At 44.2% G+C, this 27045-nt stretch overlaps 1 protein-coding gene across 2 annotated transcripts in view; it reads right to left on the reverse strand.

Annotated features, from left to right (window-relative positions):
- Positions 1 to 6: 6 nt before the first annotated feature.
- Positions 7 to 27045, reverse strand: part of ADTRP (androgen dependent TFPI regulating protein) — a 60660-nt gene continuing 33621 nt past the window's right edge. For both annotated transcript variants that reach the window (XM_059401623.1, XM_059401622.1), the window contains 3 exons: positions 20902 to 21017; positions 8061 to 8212; positions 7 to 146 (listed from right to left, as the gene is read on the reverse strand). In XM_059401623.1, coding sequence (XP_059257606.1) covers positions 112 to 146; positions 8061 to 8212; positions 20902 to 21017 — 303 coding nt within the window. In that variant the 3' untranslated portion in view covers positions 7 to 111. The remainder of the gene's footprint in view (positions 147 to 8060; positions 8213 to 20901; positions 21018 to 27045) is intronic.

Genomic DNA, 27045 nt, shown 5'->3' on the forward strand with positions numbered 1-27045 from the left:
AAAGAAAAGAAAAGAAAAGAAAAGAAAAGAAAAGAAAAGAAAAGAAAAGAAAGAATAGAAATGAAACTCTCATGTTTTCTTCTTCCTTTGTTCTTGGAAAACCACCTGGGATCACTTCCTCTTCTTCCTTGGCTTCATCATGTCACCTGTACGATGAAGAACAGAGACATCAGACTTCAGGGTTTCCCTAATGGGTATTCTTGCATGGGTAGATATTCACCCTGACGTGGGACAGTGGAAAGTCAAGGACACTTAGCCACTTAGGTAGGAAGATGTACTTTGTGGAGTTCTGAAAACCTTCCACCTCTACAGAAAGGACAAGAAGCAGCTCTCTTGTCCCCACTGGTGCTTGACTCATAGGTAACCTGTTGACCAATAGTGTCATTTGCCTTCATAGGGTTCTGTAGGTCAAACGTGAGCCACTGATTGAAGTTGCTCTTGGCCAAGTGTTTACAGGCTGCACACAATCCATCGACAAACTCTAAGATTGTGCAAATGGAGATGAAGAGACCTCAAATTAGAGAAGGAATAGAAAACTGGAGATTCACCTAATTAGGGTTCATTCCATGACCTCTCCCGAAATCAACTGAACAGCCTGAATGGAGGAGTACTGGCATATTGATTGGATATTAGTGAGCTCACTGGAAAGGCTTTCTTCTGCTAAAATTATAACACTGCATTTCTAGAATGACTTCCATTCAATAAGTTGTTACCTCTCTATTTATTGATCATAAACCTTTGCATACGCTCTGAAGTTTCTAATACTCCGTTAATGCATTATCCTTCCCACCTGTTGTAAATGTTATCAATCCTACTTTGAAAACTTTTCTCAAATCAGCCTCTCCTTGCACATTCCACAGCGCTGTTAGTCCTGACTCAGTGCCATAGAAACCTCGTGCTTCTATTTCCATGCTTTACCCTTCAAGTCCTGCCCCAGTCCGTCAGTTGTGCCCTACATGTCTTCTACTAATTTTATTTTGCTAGAATTGGCCTCTCAGAGGTGATAGTGACTGATGACTTGAAGTCTCCCTCATCACACTGATTTTCTAGGACAGCCGACTCCTAATCACACAGCCCTTGGGGCCATCCTATATTAATGCCTCTCAACATTTCTTCTTCTGCTCATCAATCCAGATATCCTCAGTCACTCTAGGGAAGCCTTCCTAAGCTACGCAGCTTTATGTCCTTTTCCTTTATGTTCTCACTCATTTTTTGATGTAGACTGTCTCCTGCCTCATCAGGTCTTCTGTATGTTAAGTCTACAAGTACAAACCCAGAACCTTCTCTTTTCTGAAGCATACACTCTTTGCCTGTAATAAATCCTTTGTCAGCTGAATTACACATTAATTCCTTCATTTTCAAGAGCTTGGGCAACATAAACTTCTCAACTTAGTTGCCTCTGCGGTCCCTCTGAAGGCTTCTAAAACCCTCTTACCAACCCCAGCCATTCGAGTTTAACTGTAATCATAACCACACTCCTCCAACACCAGGTGCCCAGGATTGGAGAGTCCTTCTCTATGGATGAAATAAAACAGATACTGAAGGCTTAGAGAGAACAAGCCCAGGAGAAGTGATGGCCAGAAGTTCTTTTGGGGAGGAAAGCAGGTGGCTCCTTCCTGAGATCAGAGTCTCCCACATCCAACACTAAGCACCTAGACAGAGCACTTATACATTGACATAGGCCCGAAAATACACTAGAGAAGGCATCGTCCCAAAATGTGTCTCGGGACGGACTTCCAACAGTCATCTCTTCTGTAGTGATTTACGTGTGTGAACATCACAGAAATCATATTTTTCTTTTGTTCATAGCAGGTGGAAGGTGGGCCCTTATTCTTGAATTCTCTTGGAGAAGAGCAGTCTCTAGGCTTCTCTGAGTCTTGAGAATTTATCTCTGACTCTGATTCCAATACATGGCTGGAGATTAGGGAACTGTTGACTTAGTAATAGGTTGTATTATCTTACTCAAACAAAGTCCACAACATGGATTTCATATTCTGATTGGGAAATAATGTTGTTTGTTATCCTTCTTTCCTTCATGGAAGGGTAATTTTTCCAGTGGAACACCTCCTAGTTGGCAGTTAGGAAGCTAAGCCCAACCCTGATTCATTTTAGTCCTTTCTTTATCCTCTGTTAGATAGTACCAAGGAATAGAGATATCCTAGGCCAAACATTTAATGTTTGTCTTGTGCAAGATCCAAAAGTTTTTTGCTGTCATAGCAAAAAACAAAAAAAAAAAAAAAAAAAAAAAAATCAATCAACATCCCTATGGATACCATATATAATTATATTCCTTATTATTCCAATAGTCAGAAACAGAGTAAGTAAAAACATTATATTCACTAAGATTTACACCTATGTTTCTACAATCACAAAAGCTAGTGCTGCTAGACTTTGAACTGAAAATTTGAAGAACATTTGCCTAGTTTCCGTGGGTTGGCTTGGAAAAGGGTGAGAAGGCAGATGGTTGGGGAGATAGGAGGTGTTATAAGAATGAGGTTTGAACATGAACATGAATGAGTAAAAGTTTCAGCGCAGACGTAGCATGAAGGAGATGGAGCTGAGGTTCTGGCTGGAGAAATCCTTGTGGGAAATGAGGCAGTGAAAGAAGGAGAAGCAATAATCCAACATGGATTCCGAGCTGAGAGAGATGAAATTAGGACAAGAAAGGCAAAAAGGAGATATATTTGTTTTTAACCAAATGCTGCTCCTGTGGTACCATGCTTTCAAAATACACATGGAATTATCTCCTGATAAGAGTCTTTTGTTATGAAATGATCAGAGGCAATGTGCAAGGCAGAAAAAAAACTTAAATTTCTTCATGGCTAAAACTAAAGATGGCCTCTAAGTAGCTTTCAGCAATAAAATATCTCTTTAAAAAATCTGGTCTACGGAAAATAGTATTAAAGGAAGGTTTTAATGTCCTTCTCTCCAAGCCATAGCCACAAAGTCACTTGGTTAGACTTGAATTTTCAGCTTTTGAACTCTCCTTAGGGGGGAAAGGATTTATGGTCTCAGGTCCTGACAAAGGATAGTCTGACTCCTGGCACATTGCCCTCAGGAATGTTAGCAGAGGGGTCAAGGGCCAGAGATAAGCTGATTGCCTCTCCAGCCACACCTACCTAGAAGGGGCCCTGCCATGTCCATCTGGGAGCACTTAGTTCCTTTTTGTGCCTGATAGATTCTTTAGGTTGTGTTTTTCTTTCTGAGGAACTCCTGTCTTGATGTCAGCAGTCTTGCGTCTTATCAAGGAAAAGAGAGAAAGAAGAAAGAAAGAAAGAGAGGGAAGGAAGAAAGAAAGGAAGAAAGAAAATTAGGTACTCCAGTGGCAGACAGACAAGGAGGCCTATCCTGGAATCCCTTGGCAGCCCTTTTTTCCGGGTGTAAAGAATATGTCTGAGGCTTCCCTAGGTGCTCAGATATGGTGGACCAAGCTTATAATGATCTGCAGAGCCTGCTTCCCCTTGCCTGATTCCTACTATTGTTTGAAATCTACATTCCATCTAACTAAATAGAAATTGAATCTTTCCTGGTGGGTGTCTGGTCTCTGTATGTGACCCTGTGCTTGTCCAGCCCTCTGTCCTATGACACATAAAAGCTAGCAGAGGGAAGTGGGGACATGGTGACAAGTCAGGAATGATGGCTCTCTGGAAACTCTCTAGAGCTTTTTGAGCCCCAGCTTCTTCTTGACGACCAGCAGGACCTTCCTGAGGGCCTGACAGCTTTGTCTCCCTGGTACACAGAGCCAGATCCATGCACCCGCGTACTCCTGAAGGATAACACCCACTATCCAAGTTGACATTTGACTACTGGCATCACCTCTTACTACTGCCCTTCTCTCTCTTCTCTGACATGACACATGAGGAGGTAGAAAGTAGATAGACATTCAGCGAGTGTGGCCGTCACTGCTACAGACCAGCAGCATTGGAATCTTCGGGTGTACACATTAGGAGGAGGGAATCCCACACTGTACCTTAAATCTCCTGAATGAGAATTTATATTTTAACAAGAGCCTCATTTTAACAAGATTTGGAAGCACATAAGTTTGGGAATCCCTACTCTGAGATCATGGCTCTTGACCCTAACTATAAATTAAAATAACTGGACAGCTTTAAAAAAAATATCAATGTCAAGTTCCCATCTCCATAGATAGGGATTTAACTGGTCTGGGGTGGACCAGAGAATTAGTATTTTTAAGACTCCCCCGGTGCCTTCATAATGTGGAATAAAGGTTAAGGACTATTGCTAGAGAGATACTTCCATATTATATGGGCCTTGACTGATATTTCAGCTATGTAATTGTTGCTTTCCATCGCCTTCAGCTGCATATGGATGCATACAATTCAGATGCATACATTGAAGGACAGGATGGGATACCCACATAGGAAAGGCTACTGATTTTTAAGGAGGGAGAATGAGCTTAACAGCAATGAATCCCACATGCCAGGCCCTGTTTTGGTCACTTGACACTTCTCAAGTCTTTTATGCTTCTCCACAATGTCAGGAGGAGGGTGCTAGTGCTGTCTCCATGGTGCACAAGGAAAGCTGGAAGACAAAGATATTAAGTGCCTTGCTCAGGGTCATGGGTCTACCAATAGCAAGACCAAGGTAGAAACCCAGGCAGTGTGGCACAGAACTTTTCTCCCAACCACTGCCTCCCATGGCATCACCAAAGCTCTCCTTAGAATTGTGCTGTCATCCAAGAAAGCTCATGTGTGTAAAGAGGTGACAAAGTAGGGTTAGCCCTGGATTTGGACAGAAGATGCAGCTGCTTACATGTCTCCACAGATCCATAACAGATTTGGAGAGGCTCAGAGACAGAAGCAGCACACTACTGATCGTCCACACCTCGACAATGCTAAATCACATGGACACTCCCGTGGCAGGCATTCACCAGGGCTGTCCTAGGCAAACTAGCAGGGGTGGTCACCTGACTTAGAGGTTATCCCATCACTGAGAAGTTGAAGTGTTTTGGCACAGCTTACATGGTTGGTTTGTGGCCAGGTGAGAGACATACCCCGGTTTTTTAAATTTCAATTCCAGTGTCCTTATCCCTACTTTGCACTGTCTGCTCTAACGTGCATCTATTTTTCAACAGCTCTCCAACCAGTATACCACAGCACCATCATCTGTGCTCCTTAAATTCTCTGCCCAATACTTGCATCTCCAACCATTACCGTCTCTCCTTGACTGCTGTCCCCAGAAATCCTGTGCACCAAGTCCCATTTAATGCCTAGAGGGAAGAGTCCTTAGACATCCTTTGTCTGCATTGATTGATCCATTGGATACGCCAAAGGAGAGTCTTTGGAGAGTCAAAGATGGATAAGACACACTCATAACCCTTAAGAACTCAGGGTTTTGTGTAAAAACCCAACTCCGTGCAGACCATAGAAGCCTTCCTGGAAGAGGTGAGTTGATATGATTAAGTGGGTGTGAGACAGGCAAAGACTGGGCGTTGTGAGACACTAAAACCCACAGAGGGGAGGGACAACATCAATGTGTAAAGAAAACAAGTAATTTGGTGGTTCTGCTGATGCACGCATTTAGACAATGGAGAGCAAAAGCCGTGGCACTGGTTCACAGAGCCCCCCATGTGTCATTCCAAGAGTTTGGACTTTTATCTGTAAACTTGGGAAGGCTTAAAGTGTTTTAAGCAGAATAAGACACAGAAAAATGTGCTCACATAGATAGCTCTGTTTAGTTTTAGGCAGTTTAAAGTGTTCACTGCAACTGGGATGTTAAGTGATCTAATTTCTCTTTTAATTCTTACTAGACCATTTGTAATTATGATCCATTTAGAACTTAACACATTTATGATCCTATTCTGATGCTATATAGGGCTTTTGGTCCAGTCTATTTTTTTTATAAGATTTTATTTATTTATTTGACAGATAGAGATCACAAGTAGGCAGAGAGGCAGGCGGGGCAGGGGGGCGGGGGGAGGCAGGCTCCCTGCCAAGCAGAGAGCCCGATGTGGGGCTTGATCCCTGGACCCTGGGATCATGACCTGAGCTGAAGGCAGAGGCTTTAACCCACTGAGACAATCAGGTGCCCCTTGGCCAGTCTATTCTTTAAGTAGTTAAAAATCTAGACAGAGGATAGGGACATATGGCCACCTATGTGTGTGACTGTCACTCACCCCAATCTCCACATGTGCATGCGTGTGTGGGTCCACATGGAGATGTTAGCCTATTTGCTCATTGGGACCTAACTGTAGCAAAAAATTGGATGAAGCTCTTAACCAATGAAGCTTATTTTAAAAAGCTTTGTGTTGAAAATATTAAATTTGGTGAAAATTTTTTTAATTTAGCAGATGTCTTAAAGTCACTGGGGAGCAACAACTTAGAAGATAATCATAATTCAGACAATTGTTTAAAAAGGTTATTGGTCCATAAGCTCTGAGTAATCAAGTTTTTCTCTGCAAATTTCAAATGGATTAGTTTCTTCCTTTCTTTCTTCTTCTTTTTTTTTTCTTAATTTTCATATAGATATGGGGAAGGCATCAAAAATCCTTACCAAGAACTTCAAGGAGCCAAACTAGTTAGAATTAGATGTCAACACATCTGAAATGTCAACACATTTTTTTTTTTTCCCTCCTCTCTGGATTCCTGTGAGTTGGAATCCTGATTTTGGGAGTAAATTTTAGTATTCCGTGTTTTAAGTGTTTGCTTTCAAGGATAGTGTCTTTGAGATTTCCCCAACCAGTTACATTCTCCAAGAGTAGAAAACATGTGAAAAAGCCAAATGGCATGCTTATTTCTCCGAGGTCTCATTTTCCTCTCAGAAATATACACTCTTGGGGCGCCTGAGAGGCTCAGTGGGTTAAAGCCTCTGCCTTTGGCTCACATCATGATCTCAGGGTCCTGGGATGGAGCCCCGCATCGGGCTCTCTGCTCAGCGGGGAGTCTGCCCCCCGCCCCCGCCTGCCTCTCTGCCTCCTTGTGATCTCTACTTGTGATCTCTCTCTCTTTCTGTCAATTAAATAAATAAAATCTTTAGATAAAAGGAAAGAAAGAAATATACAATCTTATGAAACCATCGTGGGTTTTTTTATTGTTGGGTTTATTGTTGGCATTGTTGTTTTTGCTTACACAGGCTTGTGTTTCCACACCAGTTTATAGATTGGGTGGAAGATGCCACTTGTGCCATTTCTATTTTGATAGAACAGAATGGCATGTGGGCGTGTGATGTGGGGGACTGTATGTGACTCTTGCTTCCTTATATACAGAATCAGGGTATGCTTCCTGTACTTCCCTTGGGGGATGGGAAAATCATGATTATTTTGCAACCTGACTCTTTGACGGTTACTTTTCCAACAAAATAATATTCTGGGGGTGGCCTGGTGGAAGAAGCAAGGGGGAGGATACAGTCTTCCATTTTAAAGTCAGCTGAGTTAAGGTTTTTTGGTTTCGTTTGTTTGTTGTTGTTTTTAGGAAGCAACATGGTTCCAGCTGCCTATAATTAGAAAGCTTAGCTTACTGACATATTCACTTTGCCCAAGACCCTGTTTAAATGAGAATTCCCATCTCAAGCAGAGGATGTGATTTTATCTGGTAAATGTTTTACTAAGGGTTGAGAGGCAACCTAAATGCAGAAGGATGGGAAATCATCTGGGAAGGCACTGCTGAGGTTAGAAGAATAAAGAGGGTCTCTGGACCCTTATCCTTCAAAAATGGAAACCTTGACATTGTATCCCCCAGTCCCTCACTTATGGGAGGAAGACCCTAAGTTCATTTTTTTTTTTTTTTTCCATGCTTCAGGTGGTGACACCTTGCTCTCTGGGTCCTGAGCTCTCTAAACAAAATTATTTTTAGCCTTGAAGTTAAATGAGGTATTGTTTGGGGGAGGAGGAGAAATAATTTGATGGGGTCCTTTGAGAAAATCCAAAGTTCCCCCAGGCTTTCCCTCTGCCTACTTTGGTAGGACCTATCTGAATCCTTTGGACAAAGACATTAAGCATTACTGCCTTCTGCTTTTGGACTAGTTTCTCCTTCTGTTTCCAGGAAGGATGGAGAGCGTGTAAGGAAGGCATGCCTCTGTAGGTAAAAGAGAAATAAACTGACCCCATTTCCAGTAGTTGAGCTTCTCTCCAAGTAGATAGATGCCAGCACTAAAGACGTAGCTGAGAGAGAAGAAGGCTGTTAGACCCACCGGGCTGAGTTTGGCTAAGACAGGATACACCCACGTACCCGTCTCAGAGTAGATCCACAGGACCCTGCAGAAAATGACAAGTCACAATAATTAGGAAGGCAGGGGCGGGTTGGTGGTAGAGCCATTTTATCCTCAAGATCAATGGGGTTCTGGAGCCAAGGGAGATGAAAAGAAACCATGGGGATCATTTGTCAACAGCTGAGGTGTTCCACAAACCTACAGAAGTGAGTCTTTTCTGGATAAACAGACTTGATTCAAAGAGACATCCTATATCATAAGCTGAACTTGGCTATTTAACCTAATCCATTAGAATTCCGTGTTGGCGAAAGAATATGGGAGAACATCAAACACATCATCAGCCAAAGAGAGTATGTGAGGACACAAATTATTCCTTTCCCTGAGAGGTATGACCTGCTGAGACATTGAACTTGCTGAGACGGCATCGTTTGCTGACTCTCAGCCAGACAAGCAGGTTTGCTTTTCTGTACCTGAGAGTCAGGTGTAGCTTTTCATTAGCCCTCCAAACCTGTTGGGGTCGGAGGGACAGAGATGAGCCACTATTGTTCTATTACAATATGCCTTTTAGAGGTAGGAGGGGTTTAACTGTCGGCCCTGATTTCAGCTACTGAATATAGCCATGGACAGAGTGTTCAGTAGGAAGGGATGGGTTTACAGGAGGCTCAGATCTTGCTCATGTGAGTAGAGAATAGAAGTCATGTCTGGTAGCCAAGAGAAGGAAAAGAAATGCTAGGAGAGGAGCCACAATGTCTAAGCAAAGCCCCAAAAATGCAGTATGCTGGAAACCAACTGCACTGAAAGATGCCAAAATCTGAAATAACTTTTAAAATTAAATATGAGAAACATGATGTATCAACTACAGTTTATAATTGGTTAAGAGGACAGAATCTGGAACCAGCCTTCTGTGATCCAAATCCGAGTTCTGCAACCTATTAGCTGTCTTACCTTCAACAATTTATTCAGCCCTGCTGTCCCCTGCCTTCATGTGATAAGTGAGGAGTGCAAACAGGATCCATATTTTAAAGGTGTTATCAGGATTAAGAGAGTTAACACATGTAAAATAAAATAGCGCCTGGCCCATTGTGAGCCTTTAATCAGAGTTCGAAAGCTTCTCTCTTCTTAGGGATGGCACGGAGGGGTCCTAGCAACCTTTCTTTGAGGCTCCTTATCTCTTGTAATAATTAGGATAGGCGAAGTCATGCTTCAGAAACAGCATTCAAATTTGGATACCTCAGGTTATCAAAAGAGTTCAGAGGGAAGAATAGAATTCTGAGCTTAACTTCAGAAATCCAAGTGGACTCTTGGTTGTTTCAGATACTTCAGATTTGTCAATAGCTTGTGGAAGAGACAAGGACTAATATGAGGGTCAGGCCTGGGGTGAGGCAAGAGAAGCATGAAATTTAAGGGGCCATCTCTGTCTCTCAAAGGACACAATTAATAAATTGAAAAGGAAACCTATGGAAAGGGAAAAATATTCTCAAATCATAATTGATAGAGGATTAGTGTACATAATATACAAAGAACTCCTCCAACTTAACAACAGCAAGAAATAAACCCAAACAACCCAATGAAAAATGGACGAGACCCAATAGACATCTTTCCAAAGAAGATATACAAATGGTCAACAAACACATAAAAAGATACTCAACATCACCTATTATTAGGGAAATACAAATCAAAACTATAACTAGATACCACTTCACACCCATTAGGATGGCCACCATCAATAAAATATCAAGTGTTGGAGAGGTTGTGGAGAAATTGGAACTCTTATGCACTGTTGTGAGGTACAAAAAATGGTTTAAATGCCATGGAAAACAATGTGGCAGTTACTCAAAAAATTAAATATAGAATTACCATATGATCTAGCAATTCAACTTCCTTATCTATACCCAAAATAACTGACAGCAAGAACTCAAAGGGATTATTTGTATACCTGTGTTCATAGCAACACTATTCTCAATAGCGAAAACAAAGAAGCACCCAAGCATCCGTTCACGCATGAATGGAAACATAAAATGTGGTAGAGATAAGCAATGAAAAATTATTAAGCCTTAAAAAAGAAAGAAATTCTGACACATGCTACAACATGAATGAACCTTGAGGATATTATGTTACATGTAATTAGCCAGTCACTCACACACAGAAATATATTGTCCGATTGTACCTAGAGTCATCAAATTCATAGATACAGAAAGTAGAATGGTGTTTAACAGGGCTTGAAGGAGGGAGGGAACGGGGATTTACTGTTCCATATGTATAGATACTCAGGACACCTGGGTGGCTCTGTTGGTTAAGCATCCGACTCTTGATTTTGGCTCAGGTCATAATCACAGGGTCATGAGATCGAGTCCTGTATTGGGCTCCATGCTAAGCATGGAGCTTGCCTGAGATTCTTCCTCTCTCTTCTTTTCTTTCTGCCCCTCCCCACACCCCCCACTCTAAATTAATTAATTATTAATGAAATAAAATCTTTCAATAGACTTTGCTAGGTCTACCTCACCTGGTTCATATTATACTGTTTTTATCTATGGTGATAATAGCTCCGTTCCTGGAGCAGACCTCCTATCAAAATTCTTTTTGGAAATAAGAGAAGGTCCAAGGGTTTTCCTGAGCCTCTGTTTCTTAAAAATAATGGACTATTACTCAGCCATCAGAAAGGATGAACACCCAACTTTTGCATCAACATGAATGAGACTGGAGGAGATTATGCTAAGTGAAGTAAGTCAAACAGAGAAAGTCATTTATCATATGGTTCCACTTATTTGTGGAACATAAGGAGTAGCACAGGGAAGGGAAAAATAAAGGGAAGAAATCGGAGTTAACGAACCACGAGAGACTATGGACTTTGGGAAACAAAGGGAGGGTTTTAGAAGGGAGGTGGTTGGGGGGGATGGGTGAGCCGGTTTTGGGTTTTAAGGAGGGGGGGACTGCACGGAGCACTGGGTGTTATATGCAAACAGTGAATCATGGAACACATTTTCAAAAATTAATGATGTACTGTATGGTGACTAACATGACACGATAAAAAAATAATAATGGGCCTAAAATACTCTTCATGTCAAAGAGGCACATTTTGGGTGGAAATTCTGCTCCACTACCTTTTCATTTTGACCAACACTGGAGTTTTATGAGATGTGCATTCCATTGTCTTCTGTCCGTCTGCTTCTTATGATAGGCCAGGAAAGGTTTAAGGGACAGAAAATAAATCCCCAGAGATGGGGATCAACAACAATTTGAGGTCAACAAGGAGACCTGAATGCACTCCAATGGAACCTTTTAATTAGTTCACTTTGTTTACCTTGTATACTAAAAATTAGGGCTCCTAATTTCTATGCCCATTTATACAAGATAGTCAGCAAGTAAGGACATTCCCCTAGAGGCCTGGAAAGTTTCTCTTTATTTACTTCATTTTTGTTTCCTTCAGCGTAAGGTTCCACAAAGGAAAGTTCCTGAGGTACGTTCATGAAGTCTGCAGTTTCACAGAGAAAGTGCAAAGAAAGTTAGAGGTGTGTGAACTGTCAGCGGAAAAGTAATGAAAACAAACACGGTATCAGGCAACAGGGCAAATATTTGACAAAGGGCAACCCGCGGGAGGCCTGGGGAGGAGATGATCATACTGAAGTGGGATCACTTCTTTTTTTTTTTTTTTTAAGATTTATTTGAGAGAGAGAGAGGAAGAGAGCCAGAATATGCACATGAGTGTGTTGGGGGGGTGGGTAGAGGGAGAGAGAGCAGGAGACTCTCCGCTGAGCAGGGAACCCCACATAGGACTTGATCCCAGGAGTCTGGGATCATGACCTGAGCTGAAGGCAGAGCGCCCCCTGGGATTACTTTTTTATGGCTTGCCAGAATATATGTTGAAAGGTGTTGGGAGAGAGAGAGAGGAGGAGAAGGAGGAGGAAGGAGAGAGGGCAGAAGGAAGAGAGGAAGGAAGGAAAGAAGGAAGGAAACAAAGATGGAGGCCAAAATGAAATTCACCACTATCTTCCTAATCAATGTCAACTCTTCCCCAGCCCCATACAGGATCCTGTGCAACCATATCTAAATGCTTGTCTGCTGCACTCCACTCCAGCTTCCTTCATCTGACAGATGTAATTGTCTCCTTGCTGGGCTTTCTTGCACGCTTCAATCCACTTTCCATACCACAAGCTACTAGTAATCCAGCAATCTTTCCAAAAGAGAAATCTGCCCATGGCACTCTCCTGCCTCCAAGGGATCCCCACCAACGCCTTCGGAAAATACTCAAGCTCCTTTACCCAGCCTACCTGGCATTGCCCTGCCCCACTGTCCGCCTCCAGATCTACAGCCCACCCATACTGGATCCTTTTCTGTTTCTTAAATGAGCCGAGCTCTGCTGCTCTGGGCCTTCCCTCATGCTGTTGTCTCTGCTTGGAACACCTCAGACATTTTTACTTTCCAAGACACACTTCTCCTTGGCCTGTGCCTGGCAGAACCATACTCACGCTTCAAGTCTCAGCTTAAAAGTCAATTTCTCTAGAAGGGATTTCCCAAAGTTCCTGTATCACTCATTCAGTGAGGTTCTTATGCTACACACTTCCTTTACTGTAAACTTACCTTGTGGCTTATTGGACTGTCTTTCTCCGTAGCCTGGAATGGCACAGGGAGCTTATCTGTCATGCACATCTGTTTCCCAAGGGCCAAGAAGATGGCAAGTTTGTAGATCTTTACAGGAATGACTTTTCGGGGAAGTTCTGCTAGCACATATGGTTCCCTTTAACTACTGTTCAATGTGGCTGCTGTGGACAGCTCTCGGCTGCCTGATCCACCAAGGACACCGCAGCCTCTGAAACCCGGGAGACGGACCCATAGCCTTCCAAATTCTAGTTAATCTATTGCTCACTTCATTAACACTTTGAAGAGGCCAATCATTCTGTCCCTCATTTCAAAGAACAATTTTATATGTCCTTCTAGAGCTGTCTGCCATGTGGATCTATGTGAGTCAGGCTGGGCAGGCACAGACTGGCAGCCAAAAATTAATGTTCTGTAGTTTTATCCTCCAAATCTTGTAGCATCCAATGATTGTCATAAAAGTAATAATTTCTGTGTTTTATCAGTACAGCCACAGTGGAAGTCTGTGGGTTAGGGACTAGTAGATAACAAGGGGTTTGGTGGGCTTTCTGCATATAATTCTTAAAGTGCTAATACTCATGCTGCCTCTCCCTAGCCCAGCAGAATAATAGAATTAAAGGACCCCCCAGCCCTGTATTTTCATGCCAACTTCCAACAGAAGCATGTGAGATGATCACAGTTTCACCTGAGGCCAGAAGGAAAGGAAAACCTGGATTCCTGTTTTGTCAATAAACTCAACAAGTTAGCAGACCTCCTACAACGGAAATGTCCATGACAACGGCTGGGACCTGGTGATTCCTTAAGGTAGGGACTGAGTTCCTTGCTGCCTTTGCAGTGCACCCCCCTGTCACCCCTCTGCTCACCGTCCTGCCAGGCTTTCCTACAAACAGCTCCTGCTCACACATGAGCAATGGCACCTTGAAGACACCCACCAGGTTTAAGCTACAAAGATGACTCCTAGACCCTCTTGGTTTTCTACCATCTGATCATTTTTGCTATTTTGCTGTCCCCTTGCCCCTCATGCCCCTTAGATGCCCTCATATTCACTTTCTACTGTACTCTCTCTGCCTCCCCCTAACTCTCTCCTCTCTCCCTCCCCTCCAATCCCTGTCTCCCTTGCCACTCTCTCCCCACTTCCCTCTCTCTCTCTCTTCAGCAACCTCATCCCACCAGGTGGGTTTGCTCCCTGGATCTCCACCGTAACCCCCGACTCTTGGGAGGCCCAGGTCTAAATGTCCAAACAGAAGTTCCTCTCACCCAATGATTCTCAACCTTGGCTGAAGATTAGAATTGCCATGGGGGTTTTAAAAACCTGAATTCTCAGGACATATCCTAAGCCAACTAAACCAGAATGGGATTCAGATTTAGGATTTTAAGTGGAGTGTCTCACTTGCACCCCCAAATTATTTTTCTGCTTCTCTTAGGGCAACCACCATCTTCCCAGTCCAATGGCCCAAAATTCATAGACTTGTCCTTGATTTTTCTTTCTCATTTGCCCACGGCATGCTGATTAATCCACAAAACCTGTTCCGTCCCTTCCACAATGTGGGCTGCCCTCCATCCTGCTGGTGCCGACGTATCATTCTGCGGGTTGGTACTGTTTCTAATTTCTTCAGCAGGCATTCTGGTTGAACAGGAGCTGAGGTTTGCACAGGAGGCGTGAAGAGGGCGGATGGCCATGTTCTGTCCCAGCTCCTCAGCTATCACCTGTCTCCATTCTGCATCCTGGGGGACCCAAGCTTCAAATGTTGGTAAGAGGGGAGTCTATGTGGGGCGCCTGGGTGGCTAAGTGGGTTAGGGCCTCTGCCTTCGGCTCAGGTCATGATCCCAGAGTCCTGGGACCGAGCCCTGCATTGGGCTCTCTGCTCAGAGGGAGCCTGCTTCCTCCTCTCTCTCTGCCTGCTTCTCTGTCTACTTGTGATCTCTGTCAAATAAAAAAAATCTTAAAAAAAAAAAGAAGGGGGTCTATGTGGCATCTTTATATTTATTTCATATATTAATTTACCCAGGGGCTAAGGAGTACTTGTGTGGAAAACGGGGGCTGGGATTCTGATCTCAAAATGCAAGGTTCTGCAATTACAGTGCATGTAGATGGCCCCAGACGAAGGTTTTATTTATACCCAGGAAAGAGTAGTAGGGGCTCTGGGCAGGAATTCATTACAAGTCATGAGTGGAAATAGGAGCTGATCTGGGAACTCAGCTCCGTGCATCTCTCTGGCAGTTTTTAATGTATTCCGGAAGGTAACATATCTCTATGTATATAGTACATGTGTAAGTGTGTATGTAAATGGATGCACAAATTTAGAGGATTGCTACACTGGACGGCCCTGGGTGGCTTCTATGTGGGAGCTTAGCCAAGTGAGTACAATGGAGGAGAAAGGAATGATCTCCCATGCTTCACAGGAAGGACCATTGAGGAGGAACTCTACAAATATTCCCCCCACCCACCCACTGCTGGGTAATAGCTGCAGATTTGCTTGACACCTGTCCTCAGCATGCAATGCCTTACCCACTAGCAGAGACACCTGTGGCACCTACAGACTTCTGGTCTACCAAGTGCAACGTGGTGGGGCCCCGCAGGCCAGCTGGGGCTGTTGCAGTAGCCAGTAGCATCATGATACTGACACAGTGAACAACAGCAGAGTGGGTCACCAATGAGGGCGGCAAGCTGTACTGAAAGCAGAGCCAGGTGTGGGCGCAGGAAACTAGGGGTCGTCACCTTTCAATCTGCGCAGGTGGACAATATGGGCAGGTGTGAGCACGCATGTGCTTATTAGGACTCTTAGAGAAGAGGGTCCTGAAGCCTGGGCCACCTGCAGCTGGGAAAAGGGGGCTCTGAAGCCCCAGACCTGGGCTGATCCCGGAGCTATGACATAACCACGGACAAAATATAGGTCATGGGGATTCAACCTCGTGGTAAGAATATTCCAACTAACTTTTATTTGTGTGTTATTTTACTCTATTTTGCTTCCCACGTCTTGCTGCTCCAATCCATTTCAAAATGCACCATTGTCAAGACAGCCTTTTGCCGACATAATTCTCTGGCCATGTTACTAGCAGCTCTCACTTCCCCTCCCGGCCGTAGAAACAAGTAGCAACAGTGAAACCGCACATTGTCTACCCTGTGTCTAACCTCTAACATGCTGGCGGTCAGCGTCTGGGGGTGGGCAGTTTGAGGACCACTTCCTATTAGCCTCTGTTACCAGTAGGTCGGGCGACAGCAAGGTGCTGACCATTACTTTACAGGGATCGGTCCTCTCCTGGCCTTGGGACCATGCTCTGTTACTCACTTTCTCTCACTTTTGTCACACCCACCAGTCTTTTCAGGCCTGGATCCAACACCTACCTTTCCTGAAGCCCTTCCCACACCTCCCAGCGGGACATAACTGCTTCCTCCCCTGCATTCCTGGGGTTCCTTGTATTTGCTAGATGTCATCCCTCCCCATCTTGTGTTCTTAAAATGCTCATTCCCCCCTTAATAAGCACAAATCCCCTATAGGCGGGCGCTTGGCCTGACAGCACTTGGCTTTTCCCAGCAAGACCAACCCTGTGTTAGGGGAGATATTTGTTCCATAAAAGAGTGAATCAGAGCGAGCTGTAGGAAGGTTTCTGTTTTCCTGCTCCTCACCAAGACCTCAGAGCGAGTGAGGTGAGGTGTTTAGGGGTGAGAGATATGGGAGCGGGGAGCAAGCTACCGTATTTATAGGTGAGTCATGCTTTCCAAAGGAAATAAAAGATTTGCAGTTATTACTATTCTGCAAAGCTTTATTTTCCCACTTACAGGTCAGCCCTCCAATTCTGCAATCTGAAAAATCACAAAAATCAAGTGCCACATGCGAGGCAGTCTCCACGGTCTGGGTGGCTATTTTTAGGTCATCGTAACGTGGTTTCATCTGGGCAGTGCTTCTCCAGCTCTGAGTTACTGCCGTTTTTCTGACTCATGTTTGCTTCTCACACTCAGTCTGGCCTCGGCCCATACTCTTTACCTCATTCCTGCTAGGCTGTTTCCCTATTTGACCATCCAAACTGGCATGCCTAACAGCTGGCCCACGGCCACTTCCCTGAAACATCTCCCTGGATAGACACAGTTTGTGAAAGCTTGTTGCTGGCCATCTGTGGCTGGGAGGGCCCATGGGCCCCAGAGCCTTGCGTAAGGGTAGACACAGCATGCCACAGAGTGGGAGCACCCACAGTTGGGAGGGATGGGCAGAGAGAAGGAAGTTTCAGCCCGTGGGGCAGCAGATGGGCGTAGTCACTTCGTTCTAGCAAAAACGGAGCCCAGTGAGCCAGATGCTGATTTGGGGCCTCATCGAGGATAAGAGGTCCAAATCCCAAACCACTTCAGCTCCCCACTGGGGCCCACCCAGCATGTTCCTGCTGGTGACAGGTCTCTGCCCCTCCCTCCCCTTGCTCCCTTGTAGCTTTAACACTTGAACGTCCAATCCAACACAGAGCTGGAAACCATGACATCGTGGAAAGTTGTAGACCATACAAATGAAGCTAAGGTTGTTTGCCTCCCTCCCCTTCCCCCTGCATTTTGTACAGTGTGTTTTGCACAAATGGGGAGCTGAACCAACACCCAGCCCTGTGGATACCGTGGGAAGTGAACTGCATTTGGAAACAGGAGCCCTGAGTGTAAGTCCTAGGGCTGATTTTCCCCAGTCCTATGACCTTGGGCATGTCATGCTGGATGACCTTTACCTCACCTCTACCACTCAGCCTCTCTCTTTCCATTTGCAGACTTACTGGCATTGCCATCCGTTGGCTAATGTCAATTCTTAGCACAAATGTCACTAACCCATGTCCTGGTCTTGTTCTTCTTCAAATGTCACACTTCATTCAGAGTCCAATCATGTTTCTTACATAAGCCACATCATTTCTCTCCTCCACTTAAAACTTTCCCACAGACAAGTAGGTTCAGAGTCCGGACTCACTGATGTGAACTGATGATACAGCTTTTCCCTGTCCTCCAGGTCAACCCTAACCTCAGCAACTCCTTAGCAGATGCTGTTCCCTTTGCCTGAAGTTCTTTTTCACATCTCTTTTGACTTCCTCCTACTCATTCTTTGAGTCTCAGCTTACACCTCAATTCCTATAGCAGCTAGCTTTCAATATCCCTCCTGGGTACCCACAGCACCGTGCACTTCCGCCTCCGCGTATTGTCCCTCTGTTTGGGCACTTTCTTCTCTCTCAGACAGTCCCCAAAGGGGGCGTGGTGCCTTACACATCACCATATCCTCAGTCACTTAGCACACTGCCTGGAGCTGATGAATGATTGAAAGGACACAGGATACATTCATACGGGATCCCATCTCATTGTACCTCCTTTCTCCAACCCCTCAATTCCCTGCATTGTCACATTGCATGACCAAGCCCTATAGATCACTGCTTCTCATCTTTATGGCCACCACAATTTCTCCCCCCAATACCAGTGGCTTTTGGTGGTCTTTTACTCCATTGGTCTCTGAAGATAAAAGAGCAAGAATCAGATGTGACAATCGATGACCAAATTCCAAGTCCTTCGGTAGAAAAAGTTAACAGATTGGCCACCTGGGCGGCTAAGGCAGTTAAACATCTGCCTTTGGCTCAAGTCATGATATCGGGGTCCTGGGATCTAGCCCCTGCACCAGGCTCCCTGTTCAATGGGGAGCCTGCTTCTCCCTCTGCCCCTCTCCCCACTCGTGATCTTTCTCCCTCTCTCTCTCTCTGTCTTTCTCCCTTTCTCTCTTGCAAAAACAAACAAACTAAAAAAATAATAATAACAGACTACAAAATGCTGCCTTATATACTAACTCCAAAAGTTATACTCAGCAAGGAAGACCAAATCAGATGGAAGTCCACACACAAAAAAAAACAAAATATGGAAATTCATATACATAATCAGTCAGACACCACTCTGCTTCTGCTCCACACATGACAACAGGAAACTATATCTTAATGTATACCTACTCTTACCCAAGCTCAGTTTCCAGATAGTCTATCTTTAGGGATTTATTCTTTTGGGTTAAGCCAGATATGGCAAATACAAGGCACATATCCTGCCACTTTCCATTCTTACACTATCAGCAGATATTGCTAAAGGATGGCAAAACTCTTTTCTGGTCTCAGAATCATTCACCTGCTGGTGCTCCAGATATCAAGCACCAGTAGGTTCCCAACTATCACCTACTCTCTGAAAGTATCCTTGGTAAAAATGCAGAGGCCCAGACTGGAGAACATGTTAGATCACTGGAGTCTTGGGGTAGATTTATGGAGCATGTACTTTCTTTCTTCTAGAGAGGAGAAGCAAGAAAGATTTGGGACATTCAGGGAAGAAGAGGTGCAGAAGGGTGGAAGGTGACTACATAGCAGAAGGAGAAAAGGCAAGGGAAGAACCATCAATGGAGTTCCGGGCGCCAAGCTTACGAGTTCTGAAATAAAGGATGGCAAAAGCCAATTAAACAAGCACTGGAAGAGTCCAAGTCACTTGGATTACATTCTCTTTCTGGCTTCCATCTCTAGCAGAGCCCTCTACTGAGTTCAACCTTCCCCAAATAAGAAGGAATTGGGAGATGACCTAGATTCTCTGATGGGAACAGCTGATGCAGTCTAGGCTAGAGAAGGCGCACTCTGATTAGCTTCTGTTAAGATGTATTATGCTTGGCAGGCCCCTATCCATAGAGCAAGAGCATGGTAGTGGATGAGAAGGTGACAGAATGGAAAGGGGGGTTTCCAATCACTTCGTGGAATGCCAAGGGTTTTCCCTTGATTACAGACCACTGAGCAGCCCTTCTGAGTCTTGGCGTCACCAGGTGGTTGAATAATGAAAATTAGGCCAGCTCCTTGAATTACCTCTCATGCCTCCAATAAGGCTGTTCTGCAAGCCTCTGGGCAGTTGCCCAAAAGCCCTATTGGAGTTCCAGGGCCAGATGTTGATGCAAATGAGCCCATAAAAAAACAGGCAATGGGAATGGGCCAAATGGAGCATGTTCCTTTTTAGATGGAATATATTTGGATAATATATTTTGGAATATATTTGGATGCTTCAGATCATTCAGCCATCCAAACATTTTACTGTTTTTTTTTCTTTTTTAAAATTTTTCCCATTTTATTTTTTTAACTTAAGTTCAATGAATTAACATAGAGTGTATTATTAGTATCAGGGGTACAGTTCAATGATTTCTAAGTTGCATACAACACTCAGTGTTCATCACATCATGTGCCTTCCTTCATGTCCGTCACTCAATTACCCCATCCTTCCACCAAACTCCCCTCCAGCAACCCTCCGCTTGTTTTCTGGAGTGAAGAGTCTCTTATGGTTTGCCTCCCTTTCTGGTTTCATCTTGTTTTATTTTTCCCTCCCTTCCCCTATGATCTGCTTGTTGTTTTGTTTCTTATAGTCCACATATGAGTGAGATCATAGGATAATTGTATTTCTCTGATTGACTTATTTTGCTTAGCATAATACCCTCTAGTTCCAACCATGTTGTTGCAATTGGCAAGATTTCATCCTTTTTGATGGTTGCGTCATATTCCACTATATATCTTGTACCACATCTTTATCCATTCATCTGTAGAAGGACCTCTGGGCTCTTTCCATAGCTTGACTATTTGGACATTGCTTCTATAAACATCCAAACATTTTAATTGTAAATGAAACCAATGGTCAATACTTTCTTGGGGAAGCTAATAAGTGCAGCTTTGCAACGATGACTTCTTCCTGAGAGGGAGCAAAGAATGCGTGACTTGCCTGTGCATGCACACCTGTGTCCTCTTGGGCACATGATGCTTCCATGGCATTAGCATCAAACAATACTCAGTCATTAAGCAACTGCCTTCGGCTCAGGTCATGATCCTAGGGTCCTGGGATTGAGCCTTGTTGGGCTCTCTGCTCAGCAGGACGTCTGCTTCTCCCTCTCCCACTCCCCCTGCTTGTGTTCGCTCTCTGTCTCTCTCCCTGTCAAATAAATTCTTCAACAACAACAACAACAACAACAACAAAACATCAAACAATAAGAACCTCTCCTACCTAAAAATTTAGTGATGGTTAAATCCCTGTTAGCCCAAGATAAAGACATTCCTACAAAACAGTATGCTCCTTCTGGAGTACCTCACAATCCTGAGGGAAAAAGCCCAAGTAGATTTTCTCTCTGCAATTCTTACCTGCTGATGTACACAAGACTAGCGAGAGCCAACAAGGTGAGACCTTCCTTCTTCCGTGGATAGCAGTGCGGGCTGAGGATGACTTCCGCCAGTGCAAAGGGCAGGATGGATGTGTGCTGAAGGACAGAAAATGAAAAACCATGTCAGGCTGCCCCTGCTGCCTGCCATGGCCCTAATTCTCTCTTTCCTCCCCACTCTACCTTCTTAGGCAACTGCCAGATGAGATGGCCCCTAACTTGGCTTAGATCGTGCTCCTTAGATGCTTTGGGGCCTGCTGTGGCTCCCTACTGCCCTCGGTGATGGCCCAAACTCCTTTGTCTGGCCACCAAGGCTCTCGGTAATGTGCTACCCTCCTCTCGCTCCTGCTTACTGTCCTCCTCCCCCGCCCCAGGCGTGCACCCTAACCCGCACTTCCACACCCACTCCTCCGCTAGAACACGGCTGTTTCCTTCACCCCGCTCTGTACTCAGTGTGCTTGTTCCCGCCCTCCCACTTTTGTTCATCCCCTCCACGCTCTGTGGAATGTCTTCTCTCCCTACATTTGAATCATTCGTGTTCTCCGCGGCCAACGCAATCTTCCACGGCATTGTCCCTGCGTTTTCCTCCTGCTAATTTCTCTCACTCAGTCCGACTGCCTTTCTATCCTGTGCCATGTCGTCTAGCACTTAGGAGGTGTAGCTGGAAGATCTGGGGGTGGGGTGAGCGGAGAACGCTGCTTACTGGGAACATTGAACAGTGTTAGTATTTTTCAGATTTTCCTTTTGCAGCTATGATTCCTCTTTCATCCGGGCCCCTCATTTCCTTAGCATTTGGCAGCCCTCTTGCATCTCTAGCCTTTACCTATGAACTACATCCCATTCCCACTCCTGAGCCCCAAGACAGCGGGGTCAGCACCTCCGTTTGGGTAATCGCTGGGGCTTAGAAATGTCACAGAGCCTGTGTCACCATGCTCCCGTGCTCAGTTCTGTGGCTGGGGCCCTGGGGTGGCCTTTGCTATCAGTCATGTCAGTGTTGTGCTCAGAGGCATCCCCAGGGGGCCACAGTTTCTCATTCGAACGTGAACTAGTGATGGGATAGTCAGGAGATCAAGACCCTTGGATGACAAGAAATGTGGCAAGTTTTTATCGGGCAGCGGTGGAATGAGAAGGAATCAGTCTTAATAATAGGGCATTGCATGGCAGAGAGGGCCCCCTGGGGCCCCAACAGGGCTGCAGGTGGGTGGCACAAAACAATGAGGCCTCTTATGGGCCCCAGTACCCACATTTTAGCAGCAAAGCTTAGAAGAACAACATTGCAGACACACCATGGTTTCTATAGGTTTTGTCCAGGATTGGTCCCTAACATACTGACGGGTTGCATATACAAGTGACAAGACATTTGGGCTAACTGTCACATCCTGCACCTCTCTTTGGTCTGATTTGAGGCTACAGCTTCTGCGTCTCTCCCTCTAATAAAGGAGCATAGTGGTTAAGAGAACGCACTTTCAGATCTGACGTTGGACTAGTTTCTGAATCTGTTTGAACTTCAACTTCCTGTTATCAAATAGGGAATAGTCCACATGTCATGGAGAGGATGGCTCTGAGGATTGAGATTAGAGCATAGAAAGGGCTTCGTCCTCAGGCCCTGAGAGGTGCCCATGAGCATTAGCTGTGATTGCCACGATTATCACTGTGATTGTTGTCCTTCAGCTCATCAGTGGCCCATGGCGAGCAGGGTGAAGCGAGGTTCTAGGAAGCCCACAGTGCCAGGCGCTTAGATGCAGGCAGGCAAGCAGCTGGAGTATGGCCGCAGAGCCTCCCCGTGGCTGCCCTGTGGCTCCCTCCCCAGCCCACAGCTGCTGCCCATGCTCCCAGCCACTCTCAGCTGCGCTGCCTTGGAGCCCTAACAACGCCCGGCGACTGACATCCATGCTCTTTTCACCCAGAGGTTACCTCAGGAGGCGAGTGATGGGGCCATCTCCCCAGCACAGCCCCCTGCCTCTCCTCCTGCCTTCACTCTGCCACAACCAGGAAGATCCAACTTCTATTAGAAGGCATTAACAGTCCCATTATCCTGGCCATTGATCTGACAGATTTTATTAACCCTGCCCATAGTCAGCAGCTTCAGCTCTCTACATTAATGATCACGGGGAACAGAATTCCTGTGGAATAATGTAGTGTGTTCACATTAGGAGCAAATGAGTTCAGAGTGATTAATGCTTTTACAACAAATAACTCAGGAATGCATGACTGGTCACCTCTTCTAGAAGCCTGCCCTTTGCAAGTGACATTCAATTGGATTTCCAAATGAATTCTCTCTGATGACTTCTGGGAAGTTTACTCCAGTGATGTCATTAGTGACGGGCCATATACTGTGGCTTAATACCAGCTAAAAGGTCTTTAAAAGAATCACATTTTTTCATCGGGGCTGGGAGGAGGGCGACGACCACAGTCTGTGAACTTTCTGAACATTGGGCTAGTGTGAGGAGCCAAGCGTAACCCCTTAAACCTCCTGGTATTTCGAAAGTACTGGTATTTTACCTCGTGTTCATATCAATTGTATAACCTTTGTCAGGCAGCACATATTTTTTTTAAAAAAAAAAGGAAGAAAAAAGTCAGTAAGAGAAAAATCAAATATGCTTTCTGCTTCCAAAAAATCTAATAATTAGGCTGGGATTGACACAAATTAGAATGCTGCCAAAAATTACTGAAAACAGTGACTCATTCTGTATTTCAATTAACAGTTTCTCAGTTTCCCTTATAAACAGTGAAGCTGACAAAAATTAATTATCTCAGAGGGGGTAAAATATTTCCTTCCAGAGTAAACAAAACATCACGGGCTGAAACAATAGTATGTGTGAACAGAGACGATGGAATCAAATTATCTTTCCTTGTCAATTAGCCGTCATTTGGGGGAAATTCTCCTTTAAATATCTCATTCCAGATGCATTGGTTAAAAGGACAGTGTTGCTCTTTTCCCATCCTTTTCTACTAAATCCTGTCTTCTCCTCCTGTCCTTGGTGTAATGCCTACTTCCATGTGACTATCTTGGAGATGGAACGCTGAGCATGAAGAAGCGATTTAAGTTAGCGTAGAAATGTGCTTTAGATTCCCTGGTTGCAAAATAGCCTTGAACGTAAGTAAGTAAGTACTGAAACTTACCAGCCCGCAGGGCATTCTTACAGGGTCATGTGAGTGTGACGCGTAACATAGTGAACACTTTTTCTTCCTCGCCTCATGCCAGTGAGCCCAGAGTTGTTACAAACAGCTTCCCTGGTTTGAGGCTAAATGTACCACAGGATGCTTTTGCTTGATTCTTGGGAGAGAGGCAAGCCTTAATCCCTGAGATAACCCATGGAGCCAACAGTGTTTCATCATTGTCATGCAGTTCCAAAGACTAAATCCATAGGACTAGGATGGTCACACTCATCTCTAAGATCCTTGGGGGAGCCAAGAGCGCTTAATTTCCTCCAGTGAAATAAATTCAGGGAACCTCTACATTTTTTTAAAAAATCAGATAATAAGATTTAAAAATATGATCTCTGCCTCTTTCCTTGATTTCATTTCCTTGTCAGACTAGGATTTGAGTTGATTTGTGTTGATTTGAGTTGATTTGAGTTGATTTGAGTTGACCAAGAGAAACAAGCCGGCCTCGACCTTCTCAGACTGGTCATGGAGCAACTTTCTCCTTGAGATGCTATTTCTCATAGTGAGCTTACATAATATTGCCTGCATTGTGTTCGGTCTCAAATTTCGCCTCCCTCCCTCGTTCAGGCAATGCTGACATCTGAGAATCAGTTCCTCACACTGATGCTTTCCAACCCGAGGTCCTTTTCCCCAAGTCTCTAAGACAATATTTTTGGTTTACTTACGGTGCTAATAGATAGATATTTTATTTTATTTTATTTTTTAAAGATTTTTATTTATTTATTTGAGAGACAGTGAGAGAGAGCATGAGAGGCGAGAAGGTCAGAGGGAGAAGCATACTCCCCATGGAGCTGGGAGCCTGACGCAGGACTTGATCCTTGGACTCCGGGACCGTGACCTGAGCCAAAGGCGATTGCTTAACCAACTGAGCCACCCAGGTGCCCTGGATAGATATTTTAAAATAAAGTTTTATTACACTGGCAAGATCTCATTTCTGAGGACATGAAGGGTATTTTTTTACTCACCATACATGCAATATAACACTTTTTATGTATGACAAAAACAAAAGTCTTTACACAATCTCTTCAGCGGCAAACACATGGCCAAGACATCAATTAAAACATAAATGTAAATACAACAGACATGAAAAGGGTGGCAAAACAAGCCTTAATAGAATGCTATTATACTCGGGCTTGTTAATACTCTGCTTGATCACGTTCCTTAAGCTCGAAAACTACATGTGGTAAAAACACACAGTAATAATTGTTTTATAAATCCCAACAAGATCGTCTCTGATTTCAGTAACCACCATTCATTTGCCAGCTAAAAACTTGTATCTCATTCTTTACCATTGTAGTTTCTGCCTCTAAAACCCACAGGTTGGGACAACAGTGAAGGTCTTCTTGGGAATATTTTATATCCAAAAGCAGAAGCCGTCTGTACTCTCTATGATCACTGTGTTGTTACAGTTACAATTTTGCTTTAAGTCCATCTGATACAGGGGAATCCAGAAATGTAGACCTAGGCTATATTGTTTATACATCTGGGGATAACTTTTTTATTTTTCTATAAATTTTTTCCACTTAGACTACCTACACTATTCTTTTTGGCCTCAAGTACCAGAGTTTAGAAGATACTGTGATTGGATTGGTAAAAATTCTCTTTTCCACTTTCTTGAAACTCGAGAGCATAAGCTAGGCACCACTATAATTAAAGAGCCAATGTTTATAAATGCCTGGGGAGGGGGATTGGGAAGATAACCCACCCACAGAAAGAGCCACAGTCTTCCCTTTGATCTTTACATTCTACCTAGGTGGGCTGACAACAGCCCAGCTTGGTAAAAACTCAGAAAACGTAAGTTAAAAACTGAAAGTCTTATTTACCACGGAAGAGTAGGACTTTTTGCAATTTACTCTGAAATATGCCAAAAATAAGATGAGTTGATGGATGGTAGATGCACAGATCTGAGATAAAGCGAATTCAGTTAACTATGAGGAGTAGGATCTAAGTTGCAGGTAACACAGGTGATCACCATAAAATTCTTTCGACTGTGCTTATTTGAAAATTTTCATAATAAAATATTGGGAAAAACATGGAGAGCCTTTACTGACTTGGAAAGAGTAAATGCTCCATTGGGCTGAGGAAGAAAAGCAGGGTGTTACTTATGAACCCGTACATGAATTGAACAGGTGGTTAAATAGTAACTTTCTGGATCTTCGAAAGAGCATTTATAAGTGCTTTCTTACTTTCTACACTCTTGTGCTTGGGTTAATACGTAGTTCGGCCAACATCTTAAAAGCAGCATTCTCCTAATACGAAGCTAGCTGGCTTCGACAGCACGCAGGGTGGTGAAGAAGTGGCCGTTTAGGTTCATTCGATCCAGTTAAGGGTAAGACAGAAAAAAGACCTGCGAGATTGGGACCTGCAATCCAGGAATATATTTGCCCCTTCTTGTTCTCCTCTCTCGCTCCATACCTCTCCAAAGCACCCAAATCCCTTCCCCTTGTTTAATTCTCTCTGGCTGTAGTAACAACCTAGACACCTGCTGTAATCAAGGACTCATTCCTCCCTGTCTTATATCCAAACTTGATCCACTTTTTCCTTCTAATTCTCCCCACAGCTGCCCAGGCTTTTACTCCGCCTGGCATCCCCTCCCTAGCTCTTTCCTATCTTGGTACGTACTCAACACTGCAATTAGACCAACCTTCCGAGAACAAGTTTCATGTTGCTACTCCTGCTCAAAATCTTCCGACGGCTCCCTGCTGCTTTGGTCCACTGAATACCCTCTTTCCCTAATCTCATCTTTCCCTTTCATTTTCCACAGTGTCTCAACAGGCTCTCCCTCTTTTGACTCAAACCAGTCTCCTGCTCATCCTGGTCTTTCATTCTCTTCCCTTCCCTAGCATTCCTCTTCTTCCCATTTAGCGAGCTCTTTAACTCTTCTCTCCCAACTCTCCACACACACCGTTGAGATGCCTCACAACCAAAACCGTACACATTAACATGAGAAGATGTAAAA

Source organism: Mustela nigripes, chromosome 5, assembly GCF_022355385.1.
Source record: "Mustela nigripes isolate SB6536 chromosome 5, MUSNIG.SB6536, whole genome shotgun sequence".
Classification (NCBI taxonomy): Eukaryota; Metazoa; Chordata; class Mammalia; order Carnivora; family Mustelidae; genus Mustela; species Mustela nigripes.